The 16,208-nt window shown below is 42.3% G+C and overlaps 2 protein-coding genes across 2 annotated transcripts in view; both read right to left on the bottom strand.

Annotated features, from left to right (window-relative positions):
* The window catches only part of MORC3 (MORC family CW-type zinc finger 3), a gene marked incomplete at its 5' end in the record, with an annotated part of 28,074 nt that extends 17,573 nt beyond the window's left edge, over positions 1-10,501 (bottom strand). Inside the window, 3 exons of the mRNA XM_082490024.1 lie at positions 276-408; positions 5,074-5,146; positions 10,463-10,501. Coding sequence (XP_082346150.1) covers positions 276-408; positions 5,074-5,146; positions 10,463-10,501 — 245 coding nt within the window. The remainder of the gene's footprint in view (positions 1-275; positions 409-5,073; positions 5,147-10,462) is intronic.
* A 2,285-nt stretch (positions 10,502-12,786) lies between these two features.
* Positions 12,787-16,208, bottom strand: part of DOP1B (DOP1 leucine zipper like protein B) — a 47,703-nt gene continuing 44,281 nt past the window's right edge. Inside the window, exon 36 of the mRNA XM_082498176.1 lies at positions 12,787-16,062. Within this exon, the coding sequence (XP_082354302.1) occupies positions 15,805-16,062 (258 nt within the window). The 3' untranslated portion in view covers positions 12,787-15,804. The remainder of the gene's footprint in view (positions 16,063-16,208) is intronic.

Genomic DNA, 16,208 nt, shown 5'->3' with positions numbered 1-16,208 from the left:
ACAGCACAACCACTGCATGGAAAGTTAAATGGAAAAGTTGACAGAAAGGATGAAAGGAAATTATGAGATAAAATACACTGACAAAGTTGTGTGAAAGTTTTACTAGCATCTGTCTATTCTAGAGTCTCACTTGGATAATTGCTCACCTTCAGAAATGTTAAATTTATGAACAAAATTAGGCAATTATATATGAGAAAAAGGAATAAGCTGAGCAATACAAGAACTAGAAGCTGGAATCTTTAGAAGAAAAAAAAAATGCAAAAGAGGTTATCCACCTTAGCATTTTATGCAGCTTCTCCGAGTTCATACCATTTCCATTATCAGTGAATGTCAAGCATATATTGTCATTTATCACCGTCTTGTCTATCCATATCTGTTTAGCGCTCACGTCTGGATCATAAGCATTATCTGAAGAGAAAGAAAGAAAGCAAACAAGGTTGGGGTGCTAAAAAGCAAAAATTAAACTAACACTAAAAGTGTGAACACACTTTAAAGTGCTTAGTTCCAGTGAAGATGTCAGCTAATAACTCTTCCAAAGTTACTTAAATCTATATGTAGCACACAACATACATATATAACCAATCTGCCAAATGTTAGCCTTGCAACACTGCCAAACAGCTACATGGAATAGCTGTCGTAACTTTATCATGGTGGTACACTCACACATATAGTTATTTGATGAACATGGCAGCTTAACATAGTTCTCTAATCATGGGCTTATGACCTTGCAGAGTCACATGCTAAACTAATGGATCTCTAAAACTGCAGCCATTTGTCAGGTACGCAGTTAGGTATGTAATATATTTGCAGAAATTTTGTGCTGGTACAGATATAAACTTCTCAGCTAAGTCACTGAATATGAGTCATGTTTTGTATAGAAGTAAGAAGCCATAGTAAATGTTACACTAAAACTGAAGTCTTCTTCTTTATCTTTATCACTATCTTCTTTATAGATGTCAACACTAAATCATAGAATGGTTTAGGTTGGAAAGGACCTTGAAGATCATCAAATTCCAACCCCCCTGCCATAGGCAGGGACACCTCCCACTAGACCAGGTTGCCCAAGGCCACATCCAGCCTCCTCCATCACCTCCGGGGATGGGGCCTCAACAACCTCTCTGGGCAACCTGTTCCAGTGCCTTACCACCCACAAAGAGAAAAACTTCTTCCTAATGTTTAATCTGAACCTGCCCTCTTCCAGTTTAAAGCCATTCCCCCTTGTCCTATCACTACATGCCCTAGTAAAAAGTCCTTCCCCAGCTCTCCTGTAGGCCCCCTTTAGGCAAAATCAAAAACATCAAAAATCAAAACATTACAACAAAACGGCTGCATCAAAACCTGGCAAACCTCGCCTGTAAACAAGCACACAATTTCCCAGTTATTACAGATGACCGCAATATAGAGGCAAAAATTCAAGTGCAGATGACTGGCTCAGACGCCAGAACAGAAAATGAAACCAAGACAAGTTTCTACTTTCGTTTCCTGTCTCCCAAGCAGCTATTGCAATATTTACTTTCTCCCTGCCATGCAAATATCTCTTCTGACCAGCTTTCAGGGTGCAACATCTTACCTGCTGCAGGCTTTTTAATTGGGAAATCAGATCTGAAATACTATCACAACCTCAGAACGGTCAGGGTTGGAAGGGACCTCTGGAGATCATCTAGTCCAACCCCCACACCAGAGCAGGGCCATCTACAGCAGGTTGCACAGGACAGCATCCATGCAGGTTTTGAATGTCTCCAGAGTTGGAGACTCCGCAACCTTTCTGGGCAGCCTGTTCCAGTGCTCTACCACCCTCAAAGTAAAGAAGTTCCTCCTCATATTAAGATGGAACTTTCTATATTCAAGTTTGTGCCCATTACCTCTTGTCCTATCACTGGGCACCACTGAAAAAAGACTGCTCCCATCCACCTGGCACCCTCCCTTTAAGTATTTATAAGCATTGATATGATCTGCCCTCAGTCATTGTCTCTCCAGACTAAAAAGACCCAAGCCCCTCAGCCTTTCCTCATAAGAAAGATGCTCCAGTCCCCTAATCATCTTCACAGCCCTTTGCTGGGCCCTCTTAAGCAGTTCCCTGTCCTTCTTGAACCAGGGAGCCCAGAACTGGACACAGTACTCCAAATGCGACCGCACCAGGGCAGAGTAGAAGGGGAAGATAAACTCCGTCCACCTGCTGGCCACACTCTTCTTGATGCACCCCAGGATGCTATTGGCATTCTTGGCCACAAGGGCACATTGCTGGCTCATGATCATCTATCTTGTTGTCCACCAGGACCCTCTGGTCCCTTTCCACAGAGCTGCTCTCCAGCAGGTAGTCAAGTTTAAGACACTAAAACAACAAGCAAAAAACCTGAAGCCAAACTCCCAACATCCTAGATAGTTCTGGGAAATCTAGACTTTTAACTCCACAGGTGCAGGAGATTTGGGTGAAAAAGTTATCGTTGCTCTGCTACCACATCACTTCAATATTCATAGAGCTGAGTGTCACAAATATGTATTTTTGCTAGTGGAAGTTGTTAAAATCTAAGGTGTGACTTTCACAGAAGGGAAGTACAAAATGCTTTAGACTAAACTTTCTATTTATGGGATTTGAAAGAGCTTGCAGCATTGCTACCACAAGTGAAACAGAAACCATGGCTCCACAAACATTTCTTGGCAGTAAAGCTAGTCTAAATCTCAACCTCCCTAACACCACTTTCTCACATATTTCCCCCCCTCTTCCCCAGAACTGCGCTACTCATGGAATTTTTGAGATGGGGAAAGCATATGCAGGAGGGGTGGGATGTGATGGCACGGCATGAGGCAGTGCCCCCGCCTCACTGCCTGTTTTGCTGGTTCAGCTAACAGCCATAAATAAACAGCTCAAGCCAACATTGTGGCCTATAAAAAGGAATCACAGCTTGGTATCTTGCTCTCTATAAGCATAAAGTACAAATTGCATCCACAGTGAAAAAGTTCATAAAACATACTTCAGCATCAACAAAAGAGGACACTTCAAGTACAATTGAAAGTTTGCAAGTATTCTTCTAAGACCATATTTTGTACAAGTCTTCTGATTTGCTAGCTCACCAACTCTCTCTTTATGTCCCATTTACCCTCTTCCAAGTATCACTGTTAGTTCACCTAAATTTAATCTGAATGAGGACCAATGGGAGAAGCCAGCAATATAACTAGCAAAAAGTGGACAGGAGGGATCAGGTTTAAAAGTCAAATTTTAGCATACAGACCATTACCGTTTTAGGCAAGTTCGCATAAACTAAAATTCAAGCCTCCATAATGTAAACCTGTTTATATTATCTGGTATTTGGCATATGGTATAGCCTGACATAGCATGTGAAAGACAGATTACAAAAATTATTTAAATCAACATGACTAACTAGAAGCCTTTACAACCAATATGTTGCTACTATGCTTTTGAAGTTTTGTTAAAGCAACACATATGACAAACCAGAAGCAAAGGAAGATGATAATTTTTTTATGCCTTGCACAGTACATCTACCATCATGCCAGCCAGATTATGGCATGGGGTGATAAAACAGCTGAAACGACTTAATATTTTGTTACCCCCAAACCAGCCAGCCCTTCCCGGCAGCCATGTGGTTTTGATTTCCTCCTTTGTGACAGCTCTAGCTGAACAATTCCTACTTTCTTTTATTAGGTTAATTTTCTGGATTAGCAACAGCAAAACTCATGCACAGGAAGCAAGGAATGTGTGACCAGAAGAGTTGCTCCCTTTGGCAGCAAACTAAGCTTGATAAACTTGGCAAGTCTTTCCAAACCACGCCTTTATTTTGAGGAACAAGTTAAAGAAAGTCTGCTAATCATTCCCTAACTCAGGCAACAAGCAACCCTGAAGACACCCATTTAACAGCTATTCAAAAAACAAAGGCAAGACGATCAACAGGAGCTAACAGATTAACCAGAAACACAAGCCCTAGCTAACAGGAGATGACAGAAACAAAGAGCAGAACTCTTAAGACACTGACGGATGGGCCATTCAAAGGAACCACTCAAGTATATCCCTGAAGATGTTCAGGCAGAAACTTGGTAATCCAAAAGAAAATTAGGATGTTTGCGGGGTATTGTGACAACGTGCAAAAATTACTATTGGATGGATGTTTTGAAGAAGCAAAGAAAAATGAAAGATCAAACTGGATAGGAGAAGAATGGTATAACAGGAGGGGGGCAAGGCTGATTGTCTGCAAGCTGGCTGCTAGTCAGTATGCTTGTATGACTGGACCCTGTGTTACCCTTTTGTACATTCTTACTAAACACTATTTCTAATGATTTCCTGCTCTCTGTTCTCAGTGTGTGCCTGTACGCATTTGTTCTGATAGCAAACTTCAAGTTGGACAAGCCAACAGCTTCAAAGAAACCAGCAACCACTGAGATCCAAGGTCTGAGCCAGAGACTGGTAAAAAGCCCAGGACACAGGTACTGGAAGGACTCTCAGGCCTTGGAGAAACACCCAGAAATGTGATTAAGTACGAGTGATAAGTGAGTGAAAGTACGTGTATGCACACTAACGAACTTTAAACCTGGTTACCCAGGAAGCAGGAATAGGACAAAGCCATTTGTGCTGTTCATGTTTCATGCACTGCTTGTGTTTATGTGGGTTCTTGCAACATTACTGTCCTCCTGTCTGTGCTAACCCATCTGTGGCCAGCTGTGTCTTGTACAGGATGCAAGCGTGCGTGCACATCTTCGGAATGTGCTCTCAGCCTTACTACTCTCTGGATTTGGGAACAGTAAAGAGCAGTAGGCTTGCGTTTGGTGGACTAGAGGAGAAGGAATTCACTTGGTCTCACAGTCTTCTATATTTGGCAATCCTTAATAAACTCAGTAAGAAGAAACCAGCAAATCCAACAAGGCCCCTGCAACTGCTGTCAGGTAGTACATATGCTGTTAAGAAAGAAAAAAAGTCAATCTGACTGTACCAAAAAAACATGTTGTAAGATTCTGAATGGTAACAACAGGATCATCTCCTTCCCTGACTTGAAGGAAAAAAAGTTTTACAACAACAAAAAAGTATTACAATCAAGTACTCAGGAAAACTATTGATCCACATACCTATAAGTTCTGCAATTGCACTGAAAGGCCAGGTGTGACTGGTAGAGTTGGTATGCAAGAACTTTGGACAAAGCTGAAACAAACCACAAACAATGGCATTAGTTTGCGCTCTTAAACCATACCAAGCCAGAAAACAGAACATTAAATGAAGCTGTTTTTTACATCACTACCAAAAGGCTGTAATTTAATTTACTTTTAGATATTGGCATACTATCACATTTTAAAGGGAACACTAGTACAGCTATTAAAGACAAAAGAGTAATTCAGAATGCAGCACAGTATCATACTATATTCTGAGCATGGGTTATATTGTCATCCTATCAAATTCTCTTCATCTTTATAAAAATATAAGGAACTATTGCTATATACTGATACTAGAGGTTACAGAAAACATCAAAGCCTTAGTCCAAAGCTAGTAACAGACGCGCATGCTCTCAAATGTTAAAAACGTACATCTTAAACCACAAGTATTAAACTTAATCCGAAAAGTGAGCAGCACCTAATAAACTCAGTGGCTCGCTGTACGATGTCATTGCTCCTTTTGCCCATATTGATCAAAATCACAGGTCAGATTCTCTCAAGTCAGTGGTTTGTGCTTTTAGGATTTTGATCTTATACATGTTATCCTCCCTTATGACAAGACATAACCAGAGGAACATAGCCACTACTAGGATTAGATGAGAATATGCAAATGCAGTACCTATTTATGGGACCTATCTTATAGATGTCAGTGATAAAAGTATTCTCAAGTAAATTATGAAAGCCTGCGTTCATATATATATTCACCTAGATCAAAATGCTTTGGAAAACTAGAACTAAATATCCACATAACTTCAGGATTTGTCAGTGCAAAGTTTGGAGAAATTTAATTGCTGAAATTGATACAGATGCATTTGCATTACCACTGAAAATATCTGTAATTATACTTTTACAAGGCCTTTAACACAAAGCCACTGCACATAAATGCTTAAGCCTCACCAGCATAGTTATGTTGATGGCATAAAAAGCGGTATCTACGAATACATAATGCTGGAAATAGTCCTTGTACAGTGCAGTTACATCAAAAAACATAATATAATCACATTATAATATATACAAAATCAGAAAAATATTTTTAAATGTGTACATATCCATACTTCATAAATTTTACAAAACTACTACACTGATAAGCACTTTTATGTAGTTAGTAAAGTCTAAACAAAAGCAAGCAACCACTTCAAGTGTCCAAGTTCATTTATCAACGAAAAGGAGTAATGCTACGTGCAAGTTCTAGAGCCTTGAGCCAGGTACCACAGTAGGAGTAAGGCAACAGCAGCAGCCCTAGTTCAGATCAATGTATGTTGCCAAGAAACCTCACCTTGATTCTAAGGTCATAAGAGCACAGGACACACTTTCAGGCTGCAACTTAATCCCTGCATTTCTCCATTGAGCTAGAGAACAAGTATCAACAGACATCACGTTCTTCATTGCACCTGTGCTTTAAAACTACAGTTTTATGAAATCTGGTAAATTGAGTCAGGCTGAGTAACTGTGCCACTTTCAAATTCCTAACAGATACCTACCAATAATTTAGAATCCAAGAATAAAATTACATTAAGCCTATTAATGGAAACCTCACATATTCCATAGCACATGGTTAAAAGGATCTTTTCATTTCCTCAGCCATACAATAACTCAGCAGATCTTAAGATCTCTGTATAATTCTCTTCAGTTCAGCCTTTTACAGTGCTGGGAGTATTTGTTCCTTTACTTTCTAAGCTTCATGATAAAAATACACAAGAAACAACTGTTTGGGTTTTTTTCTGCCTGAAATCCCTCCTTGTCCAAACATAAACACTAACATTAAAAAAAAAAAAAAACAAACCACCACAGAGATGCACATTCAAGTACTCAGCATCTGCTCAACTCACTGCTAAAATGTTTCTCTGCTGCTAGCCAGTGAAAAACTCCAGCCATACACAAGGTAGACTGGGACCTCTGGAGTTACAGCTGGCATTGTAACCTCAGCAACATGGACTTGGCAAAAAGTCCTGACTGTAGTTTTGATAGAGGCATGAATTCACAGTTGTGAACCACCCCAGACCACCAGACAATGCTGATGAAAGAAGGAACCTCAGCATCGTGAATACTGACATAATCACAGAGAGGCATCCCTCCTTCTGTGAAGCAAATCATACATGTACATGGCAAGAAAATCTTTTCAGACATTGGCTGTGTAATGCAATGCTTCTCCATCCCTCATTTCACTGCTGCACACTACCAATTGACTTTGGAAAGAACCGCCTGTTAAGGAAACGGCATCTTCTACAAACACACACAAGAATTATGCTGATCTTCTCTGGATCACTGTTTCAGGTTTTGAGAAAGGCTGGAAGGTGGTACATACATAAAACTGGAAACTTGTGAACTGTTTATATGAAATGAGAAGACATGGATTGGAACACAGCAACTGTAAGAAACTGATCCTCGGCTCTAATACCTCCCTCAGCAAAAGGCGAGCAAGTAGCCCGTAGGTAAATTCATCGGAAAAGTCTACCTCAGAGCAGGTACCACCATTTGCTCAGGTAAGGCACTGAAAGAAGGGCACATTACAAAACCAGGTTAAAAATGGAGAATAGTGGTTTAAGGCCATTACCCTCATAGTTTGCTTCAGAGCATACCCAGCTGTCAGCAACAACTCATTTCCTGATGAACTCATCAGGAAATATTTAAGCCCATTTTGTCCCCTAACACACCATTTCATCAAACCACCACTTCAATTAGTTCATGAATAATTGAAGTTCAATAAGTACAGTAGGAAAGAGTCCCCTGACGAAGGCTCACTTTCAGCTATATTAGAGTGACTGTAGCTGAGACAGTTCAGTTGCATTGTTCACTGGGCCTAATACATTTTGCTACTAAGTGGGTTTTGGTTAGTTTCACTTTCTCTCCTGAGATGAAGTGCAGCCAAATCATTTTTGGAGATACAACTAAGTCTCTCCCTCCTTCAAACTGCATATATAGTGCATATTATAAAAAGACTCAGCTGCACTAAGAGGAGTATCTCCTACCATTATAACCAGCAAATATTTAAGAATAAAGCAGCTTATCTCTCAAGTATGACAGACAGCTTTGGGAATTTTAATTTTCCAAGAAAACTGGAACTTTTCCATCCCTTGCAGAGCATAAGGCATGCACAAATCAAATTACCACTGAACAATCTGTCTTGTCTTATAAAAGTATTCTGCAACTTTTTGGGGAACAACCCCACTGTCATTTTCCCCTCTCTTGCTTTTATCCCTCCTGGCTGCTTGTTTCTTTCCTGGTATGTTCTCCTTTTCTCCTCCCTCCCAGTTATGCTAGTCCACTTACATGACTCTGTAATGAACCACATCAGGGAGCCGATACAAAATAAAAATAATTTTTAAATCTCATTTTTAACCTGGATCACTTCTCTCATCTGTCTCATCACACAACTGAACAAAAAAATTTTAGCAGAGCAACAGGAGGAGATAAATGCCACCGTGGGAATGAGCTACCAGGCCTGCTCACACTGCCTGTGTTGTTTATATATGCTTCTGAAACTAATGGAAACATTTTGGTGAAACCCAACGTATTTCCAAAGAACACGTGCTGACAGAAGAGACTGTGACCATCAGTTCTCTAGAAAATAGAGCCTTTTACACTGTAGGACACAACCTAATCAAAACTCTTATCAGCTGCTTCACTTCTTTAGTGAAAACCTACCAAAAAAATCACAGCTTTCACTGGAAGTAGACTGAAATGTAAACTTTCAGTTACAACTACTGAAAACCAAAACCAAACAGCATCTTAAAAATAATTCTGAAAGTTACAAACCGCACCATTAGATTTCTCATTTGCATCTGTAAGAGCTCAGCTTGCCACAGTGATTTCAACTTGAGAACAATTTTAAATTCTGCAGTCTGACTTGCAATATGTAGGTTTTTTGCAAAGGCTGATTATTATTGCTTGTGTATTTTTCCCCTCAGGAAGACCAATGATGCATTAAAAACAAAGGGAGGACTCCCTCTTTTTTTTTTTTTTTTTAAATGTGTTCTCTAAACAAGGAGGAGAACACTTCTCTAATACAACATATCAGACAAACTGTCGATTTCAAACACATGAATTAAAGACCTGAAATGAAAGTGTAATTCTTGAACTTCAAGTAGACGACATTTATAGCTAACCTCTACAATCATGGCAGTTAATATTATAGTAATTTAAGCAGCGCTGAGAATATACTAACGTATGTTTTTCACTCAAATGTTTGACAAGTTACTGTTATTATCCAGCTTCTTTCCACTACTCTGTAAGTAAGTTATAATCCAGATGTTTGTAACTGTAAGTGTGACTTAGAGGCATTGACAGCTGAAGTCAGAAAGGATTCAAAAACCATCCTGTTTCATCAATGATGTATCAAACAACTGAAAAAGTAGCTTTAACTTAATTTGTATTAGCACAACTAAGGAAATCACCGATTACCACAAAAGGACAGCAAGGAGCAATACTGTGACTGACAAGTATAACACAGTAGTGGATTTAACTGCACGCACATTCATCACCCTCGTTAAAATGCAATTAGGCCTCTTGCAAAAAAGTCGTTAAGATTTTTAAGCTACAAGCCTCCAGCTAGAGGTCACCACGTCCACAACTAACTACAACCGCCTGTGAAATCCCCCTTACCGTCCCCAATAACCGAACCAACCCACCCACAGACTGCAACTTCCCCTCCTGCACAGCCTAACCCGACCTTAGCTGCTTTTGCGCCGAGACGGTTGACAGAGAGACCCACCCTCACCCCGCCACCCACCCGCTCTGGAGCTGCTGCCGCGGCCCCCCGGGGGCTTCCGCTCCCTCCCCCCCCCCCCCCCCGCCCCGGGCTGGCCACCGCTCGTACCCGCCGCTTCCCCCCCTCAGTGAAGCCACCAAACACAGCCCGCCCGGCGCCGGGTAAGGGCACTGCCGGGGGCAGCGTACGACCAGGGGCAAGGCTGAGGTAAGGTGCGTGTGTGTGGGTGAGTGGGTTCTGGTTTATTTTAGGCGAAGGGCTCCGCAGCCCGCCTTTCCCAACACTCGGCCGACAACTTTTTACCCCCCTCCCCGCCCCCGGAGAGGGGAAGGCAGCGTCCCTAAGGCCCCACTCCCCGCTCGCACTGACGGAAAGGCAACGAGCCGTCCAAGCGGCTGCACGGCAGCTCCCTCCTTCCCGCAGCGGCCTGTCCCCCTCAACCGCCGCGGGCCTCGCACAGGCACCCCCGCTCCCCCCAGGGGCTACCAGGCAGCGCCGCCCCTCGTAGGGAGGGGGGACAGACACCACCGGGGGGGAAGAGAGAGACACCGTTCCCTCAGGGGCCCGTCCGAGGCCCCAGCAGGGTCCCGCGCCACTCACCGCGCTGAGGCGAATGCCGCCCTGTGTTTTCGCCGCCATCTTTTGTGCCGCAGCGAGAGCCGGGGCGGGGGGACGGCGCTAGGGAGCGCCCGGGGCCCGGCACTTCCGCCTCGCCCCCTCCTCGTGCGCTTCCGCCGACGGGGAGAGGCGGGGCTTGGCGACCAGGCCACGCCCCTCTTCCCCCACCTCCCCACCACCACCACCTTCCGGCGGGTGGGGGCGGCCGTGAGGCGAAGGCGGCGGGGCCCGGCCCGAGGTGGGTCTCGGCCCCGCTCGGCCGCCTGTCAGAGGCAGCGCGAGGTGAGGTTGCAGCGCCGGTGTTTACCAGCGGCCGTGTGCACCGCAGAGGTGACGCGATTGGGAACGTCACAAGGGGGGGGCCTACCCGGCGCGCGTGAGGGGAGCCCGCACCGGGAGGCACGCGAGGAACAGGCGGTCGTCGCCTGCAAGAGGCGTCGAGGGCAGGATTCGCGTTTCACCCGCCCTTTGCTCCCAGAGCGAAGTTCCGGAGCTCCCCTGGGCCGCTGCGGCACCGCGCTGGGGTTCGGCGCTCGGCGCCTGTTCCGGCCTGTGCGCGGCCACTCGCCTTCCCTACAGGTGGCCCGGTTTTCCTTCCTGGAGGACTTTTAAGGGCCCAACGGCTCCACGTGTCTTTATAGTGGGGCAGCTCCTTTCGTCGTCCTCCCAGTTTTTCATTCTGTAATCTTGAAATCGCCACAGCTAGAGGGGAGCTGTGATTTTTGCTGCTGGGCAGATAGGGAAAAAAACAAACAAACAAACAAACAACCCACCAGCCAAAACGTGGTACACATCGCAACAGGAAATAAAAAAGCCTGAGATAATTCATGGTGGCTGAAACCTCACAGGACACTTGCTCTTTAGTTGAGGAGCCTTCAGCAGACCCTGAGAGAAATGCTTTCCCCTGCTATCTATCTTCAACAAAAGCTTTTTTTTTTTTCCCCCCTCTAGGTGGGCCCTCACAACCCTGCCCACCAACATAAAAACATAAATGAGACTAATGACAGCATTGGGGCTGCAAGGAACGCATCGTGCCCGTGTGGTTGCCTCTGCTTGGGGAGCTGCCATGGAAAACATCCCTCAGCCTCTTGTCTGGAAGCGTCATCAGTTTTGATGAATCATTCATTTTTCGTCTGTCTGCCTGCTCCCTCCTTTCCTTTGAACCATCTGCAGAAATGGGATCTAATGACCCCTGATCTGCTGCACAGTCTCCCCTGCCGTTAGCCTCACCTGAAGCTCTGGGAGCTGATGACCTGGAGACGATCAGTATTTAAGTCAGGGAGCTGCTTTGGGACAGTAATTGGAAAAGATGGAGGTTTGCTGTTACTGCCAAATGTAAGTGGCCAACGCCGCTGCTCTTTGGAGCCAATACTCTCGAGCCACTCTGTGCTGTAGTATTACTGCCTGCTATGTATGCTACAGCATTTGGCAGCACACGTACAGCACGTATCAATGATTTTCAACATATGTGGTGTAATCAAACATCAACCTAAATGATTCTATGATTAGCAGCTTTGGAGGTGTGAGGCACATCACACAACGTTACAAAAGATGTGCAGGCTACAGAGAAAGGATGAAACCTGAAAAGCAGTTTTTGCAAACTCATCAAACCTATACTTCTCTTAGATTTTCAAGCTCAGCTGTACAGAAGAGTTTGCTTCCTTCCAAACAAAAAGGCAGTGCTTTCAGAGCATTTGCCCTGGACGTATAAAAGCGTACAGACTGAAGTTTGGAAAGCTGCGGAGTGCAGAGAAAAGCATTGTGCAACAGCAGTCCCAAATTTCCTGGGGAGAGGCGCTCCCTCCATACAGGGGGTCAGCGCCTGTTGATCCATCAGTGAGTCCCTGATGCTGCAGCAGCAGCTTCCTCCGTCTGCTCCACGCAGTTCCTCCAGGCACACAGACCCTGAAAAACTTGACCCACAGGACTGGAATCCCGGAGTGGAAAGTTTGGGAATGCAAAAGATAGGGACATATGAACTGGAGCAGTAAGGGCTCGTGATGAGAAGGTCAGGGAAGGAAGTGATGGCACAGTCTTTCCCTAGGCAAGCATAGGGGCTCGCATGGATGAGCACTGAGCTGCTGCTGCTGGGGTCCAAACTGAAGTCTGCAGAGCTCCGCACAGAGCCCTCAGCCATTGAAATTGAATTTGAGAGCTTTTACAGAATCAGATAAGAAAGTTGGTGTGTGAGCAGGAAAGGTAATCTGAAAAATGAGAATTGCATTTGAAAAGGTATTTCAAAATAACATTTAATATTACTACAAGAATTACATTCAGATATAGTATCGAATACACTTAACCATTACTTAATGCTCTGTATTTCAAGTTCTGCTGTTCTTTGGCAGTTACCTTGGTTGCATCTACTATTTTTTCTCCTTCAGGAAAATGAAGTCCTTTTGAATATTTAAATATGTCTCCCTCTGTGTAATCATGCACTGTTGCTATGCTATCTCAAAGCTGAAGTATCCAAAAGAGAAAGCCAAGCTTGGTTATTCTGAAAACAAGCAAAGAACTATACAGGAAAGCAAAAGCATTTTCTCTCCTGTTCTTGATACCGAGTTCTAAGCAAAAGATTTTCAGATTCATCTACAGTTAAGTTATTCTGCTTTGGCAATACCAGTGTTAGAGCAGCACAACCCTCCTTCACGTGGATTTAACAGCAGTCGCATAGAAGTAAAATGAATACAGTTAGTCCCATATAGAAAGGGAATAAAGTTACTTTGCTTGAGATACCTTTAGGCCCATGTGACCGTGCTCCTCCACCACCCAAGGAGGACTTTTTTTAGTTAGAGCCTTTCCCTCCTTAATCACGCTCAATTTATAATGATACAAGATCTGCTTATATACTTAGTTTTAAAGAACTTTTTCTTATTAAGAGTTAGATTCTGCTTCAGTGAAAGGATTCTGCGAGTCACAAATATCTGAGGCCATTTACAGCAGGCATCTGCAGAACTGCAGGACAGAGGTAAACCTATGTACGAAGGCAGGAGTTAGAAGCAAGTGGCATTTTTGTAGAAGGTAGATCATCTTGGAAGTTAGAGTTATACAGACTAAGTCACAGATTCTCTTTTTAAAGTTCACCACCACATCTGGGGGGGAAGTGACTGATGTCCGATCCCCTGCACAATGTGAAGTACCGGCAGCCAGAACGGGACATTCCCTTTCAAGGGGAAAGATGACAAACCCCTCAGTCTAAGTGACTGGTTCACCATCTCCAGCTAGCAAGGAAACTATGTGCAGACACAGGTTTATATCTTATGGGAGAATGTAAGACAAAAGGTTCGATGGTAAAAAGTTGTCTTAGATTTTAATAGCCCATTTGACAGCATCTCACCAGGGTTTTAAGAGAAATACCCAAGTATGGAATGCAACCACCAGAAAACTGAAAGTAAAACTACCAAATCATCCTGAGTATTAGCAATATTCTCTTTAAAAATTATTGAAGATATGTAAGTAATGAACACAAACACCTAAAGAATATCCTGCTCCAATTTTCAAGTAATGCTTTAAAAGGATAACTTTTCACTTGTGTTCACTCCAATAGTATTAGAGATCATTAATAATTTGTATTAATAGGAATAATTCACATTCTCGGTGACTACACAATATTACACTTCAGTCTATCACTTAACGGTAAAAATGCACATAAGCTATTTAAGTTTAGCATAAGCCTATTATAATATTATCTTCATAGAGCATTACAGTGTTATAGTAAACCATATTGTTCAGTGTTTCATTGTTTTAGTTTATAATCCAAAGATGAAAACTTCATATATCTGTAGGTAAAACCCACTGCAGAGTAGCTGCGTGAGTTCTGAAAAAAATAAATCCCTGACCTCACAACCTGGTGACATTAAACCATACATTTTGTATGTCCTTTTTTAATTAGCAACAACAAGAGTGAAGTCCAATACCCAGCACATTTACCTCAGTTGCAATGTTCCCTGAGTAGCACATACCAGTCTGCAGGTGTATCTTCCAAAATCAATTTCTCTGGAGGCAAAGGTGTTTAAAAAATAAAGAGCAGACAAAGCTTTTCACCATGAAAAATATGATATACTTCCCCTCCCAGACAAATCAGCATTGCAAATTCAGTCAGATAATCCACTAAATATGAAAATTCAATGGAGTCCACCTCCTCATTTAAAAAAGTTCAAAAGTTCTACTAAGCATTTTGTTTCATGTGTTGCTACAACGATGCTTATCCGCTGTCCGTCAGAAGTGTCCTTCAGAGATGTAGCTGGGCTGTTTGGTGGTAGAACTACTCTCTCTCTCCCAGGTCCTGGGCGCTGGTAGCAGTGCAGTTCTGAAATAAGCTGCACCTTGAACATTACTGTAGTCATAGCACTGTGATGATCTCACCTCTTTTAACACCTCAGAACAGCCAAATACATTCTTTTGTATAAGAAGTGTTTTTGTTTTTTTAAAAAAGAATTTTCATTTTAATTAGGCTTATCGTATACAGCAATCTATATTTTTACAGAATTATCTTAATTTAATTGTATTTCAGAAGCTGCAAAGTGACCTTAGTCACTGAAAGAACAAAGTTTTTTAATTAAAAAAAGAATTAGAATAGTTTTAGTCAATTAATTAAAACTAAAAACCCTCAAGTAATGTAAATTACAAAATGTTACTTCATTGGTTTGCCTTTTTTGCATGTGTTTTTTTTTTTTTTTATTTAGGAATCACTAATGCTGAAGAATGCTATAATAGTACAGAGTTAAAATTACAAACATGGTAAGTCTACAGTTGTTTGCACAATGCTAAGACTTATAAAATACATCCGTTTGAAATTTAGGGGATTTGTTTACAAGTTGATAAGTTTTAGGACAAGTTGAAGAAAGGAGTAGCAGAAGCAGTCTTTAACCTCAGGAAATGGCTTATCTGCAAACTGACTATACGCTGACATGCAATATTAGCTTTTTCTTAAATTTACTTTCAGAACACAGTTCCAAAAGCAGTTTAAAATACTTACTTGAGAAGTTATTGGATAAACGGTACAGTTGCTACTTTCACCAAGTCAAAAATATGCTTCCTTTATTTACAAAATCTCTTTAATCCTTCACATTGAAACAAGTAAAAGAATACAGTAACTACGATAAATTAGCACTAAACCATACTTTTTTTTCCCCCCACAGGAACTGAAGAATCCTGCTTTTTAACACCAACTCAGAAGCCTGGATTATTGAAGAGCACTCCACAACAGCAGGAAGAAAACCCAAAATGTAGATTTAAAACTGGGGACAAAAAAGAGAAAAATTGCAGTAAAGTTTTCTCTTTTTTTCACGATTTATTCACCACGAGCCATGTGTCCGACATGCAGCTTAACTTTCCATGTTTTCCAGGAAGTCACATTCAACACTCTCTTCAAGATGTTGCAAGATCTTTATGCCATTACTGCCAACATAGTCCACAGAGAGAGATGCAGAAGTATGTGAATTTTGGGACTCGCTCCTGGTCGCTGTAAACGCGCAGCACAGAGTCTTGAAGAAGGGCATAAGCTGGGTGATGCTAGATATAGAGTGGTAGTTCAAAAGAGGACATTTGTGCTTCTTGGAAATTCCCTCAGCGTTGTTTGTTTCCTGTAAGCAAACAAACTGAGAATTACTAAGGGTTTTGCATTAAGACACAGTGTTGTTACGGCTTGTCTGAATCCTGTACTATACATTTTTTTCATACTAAGAGATCCACAGCCTGCAACTGAATCACAATATAAACTGTATAGGTG

The sequence above is a fragment of the Vanellus vanellus genome (assembly GCF_965231255.1).
Source record: "Vanellus vanellus genome assembly, chromosome: 1".
Classification (NCBI taxonomy): Eukaryota; Metazoa; Chordata; class Aves; order Charadriiformes; family Charadriidae; genus Vanellus; species Vanellus vanellus.
This window is presented reverse-complemented; position numbering and strand designations above follow the sequence as displayed.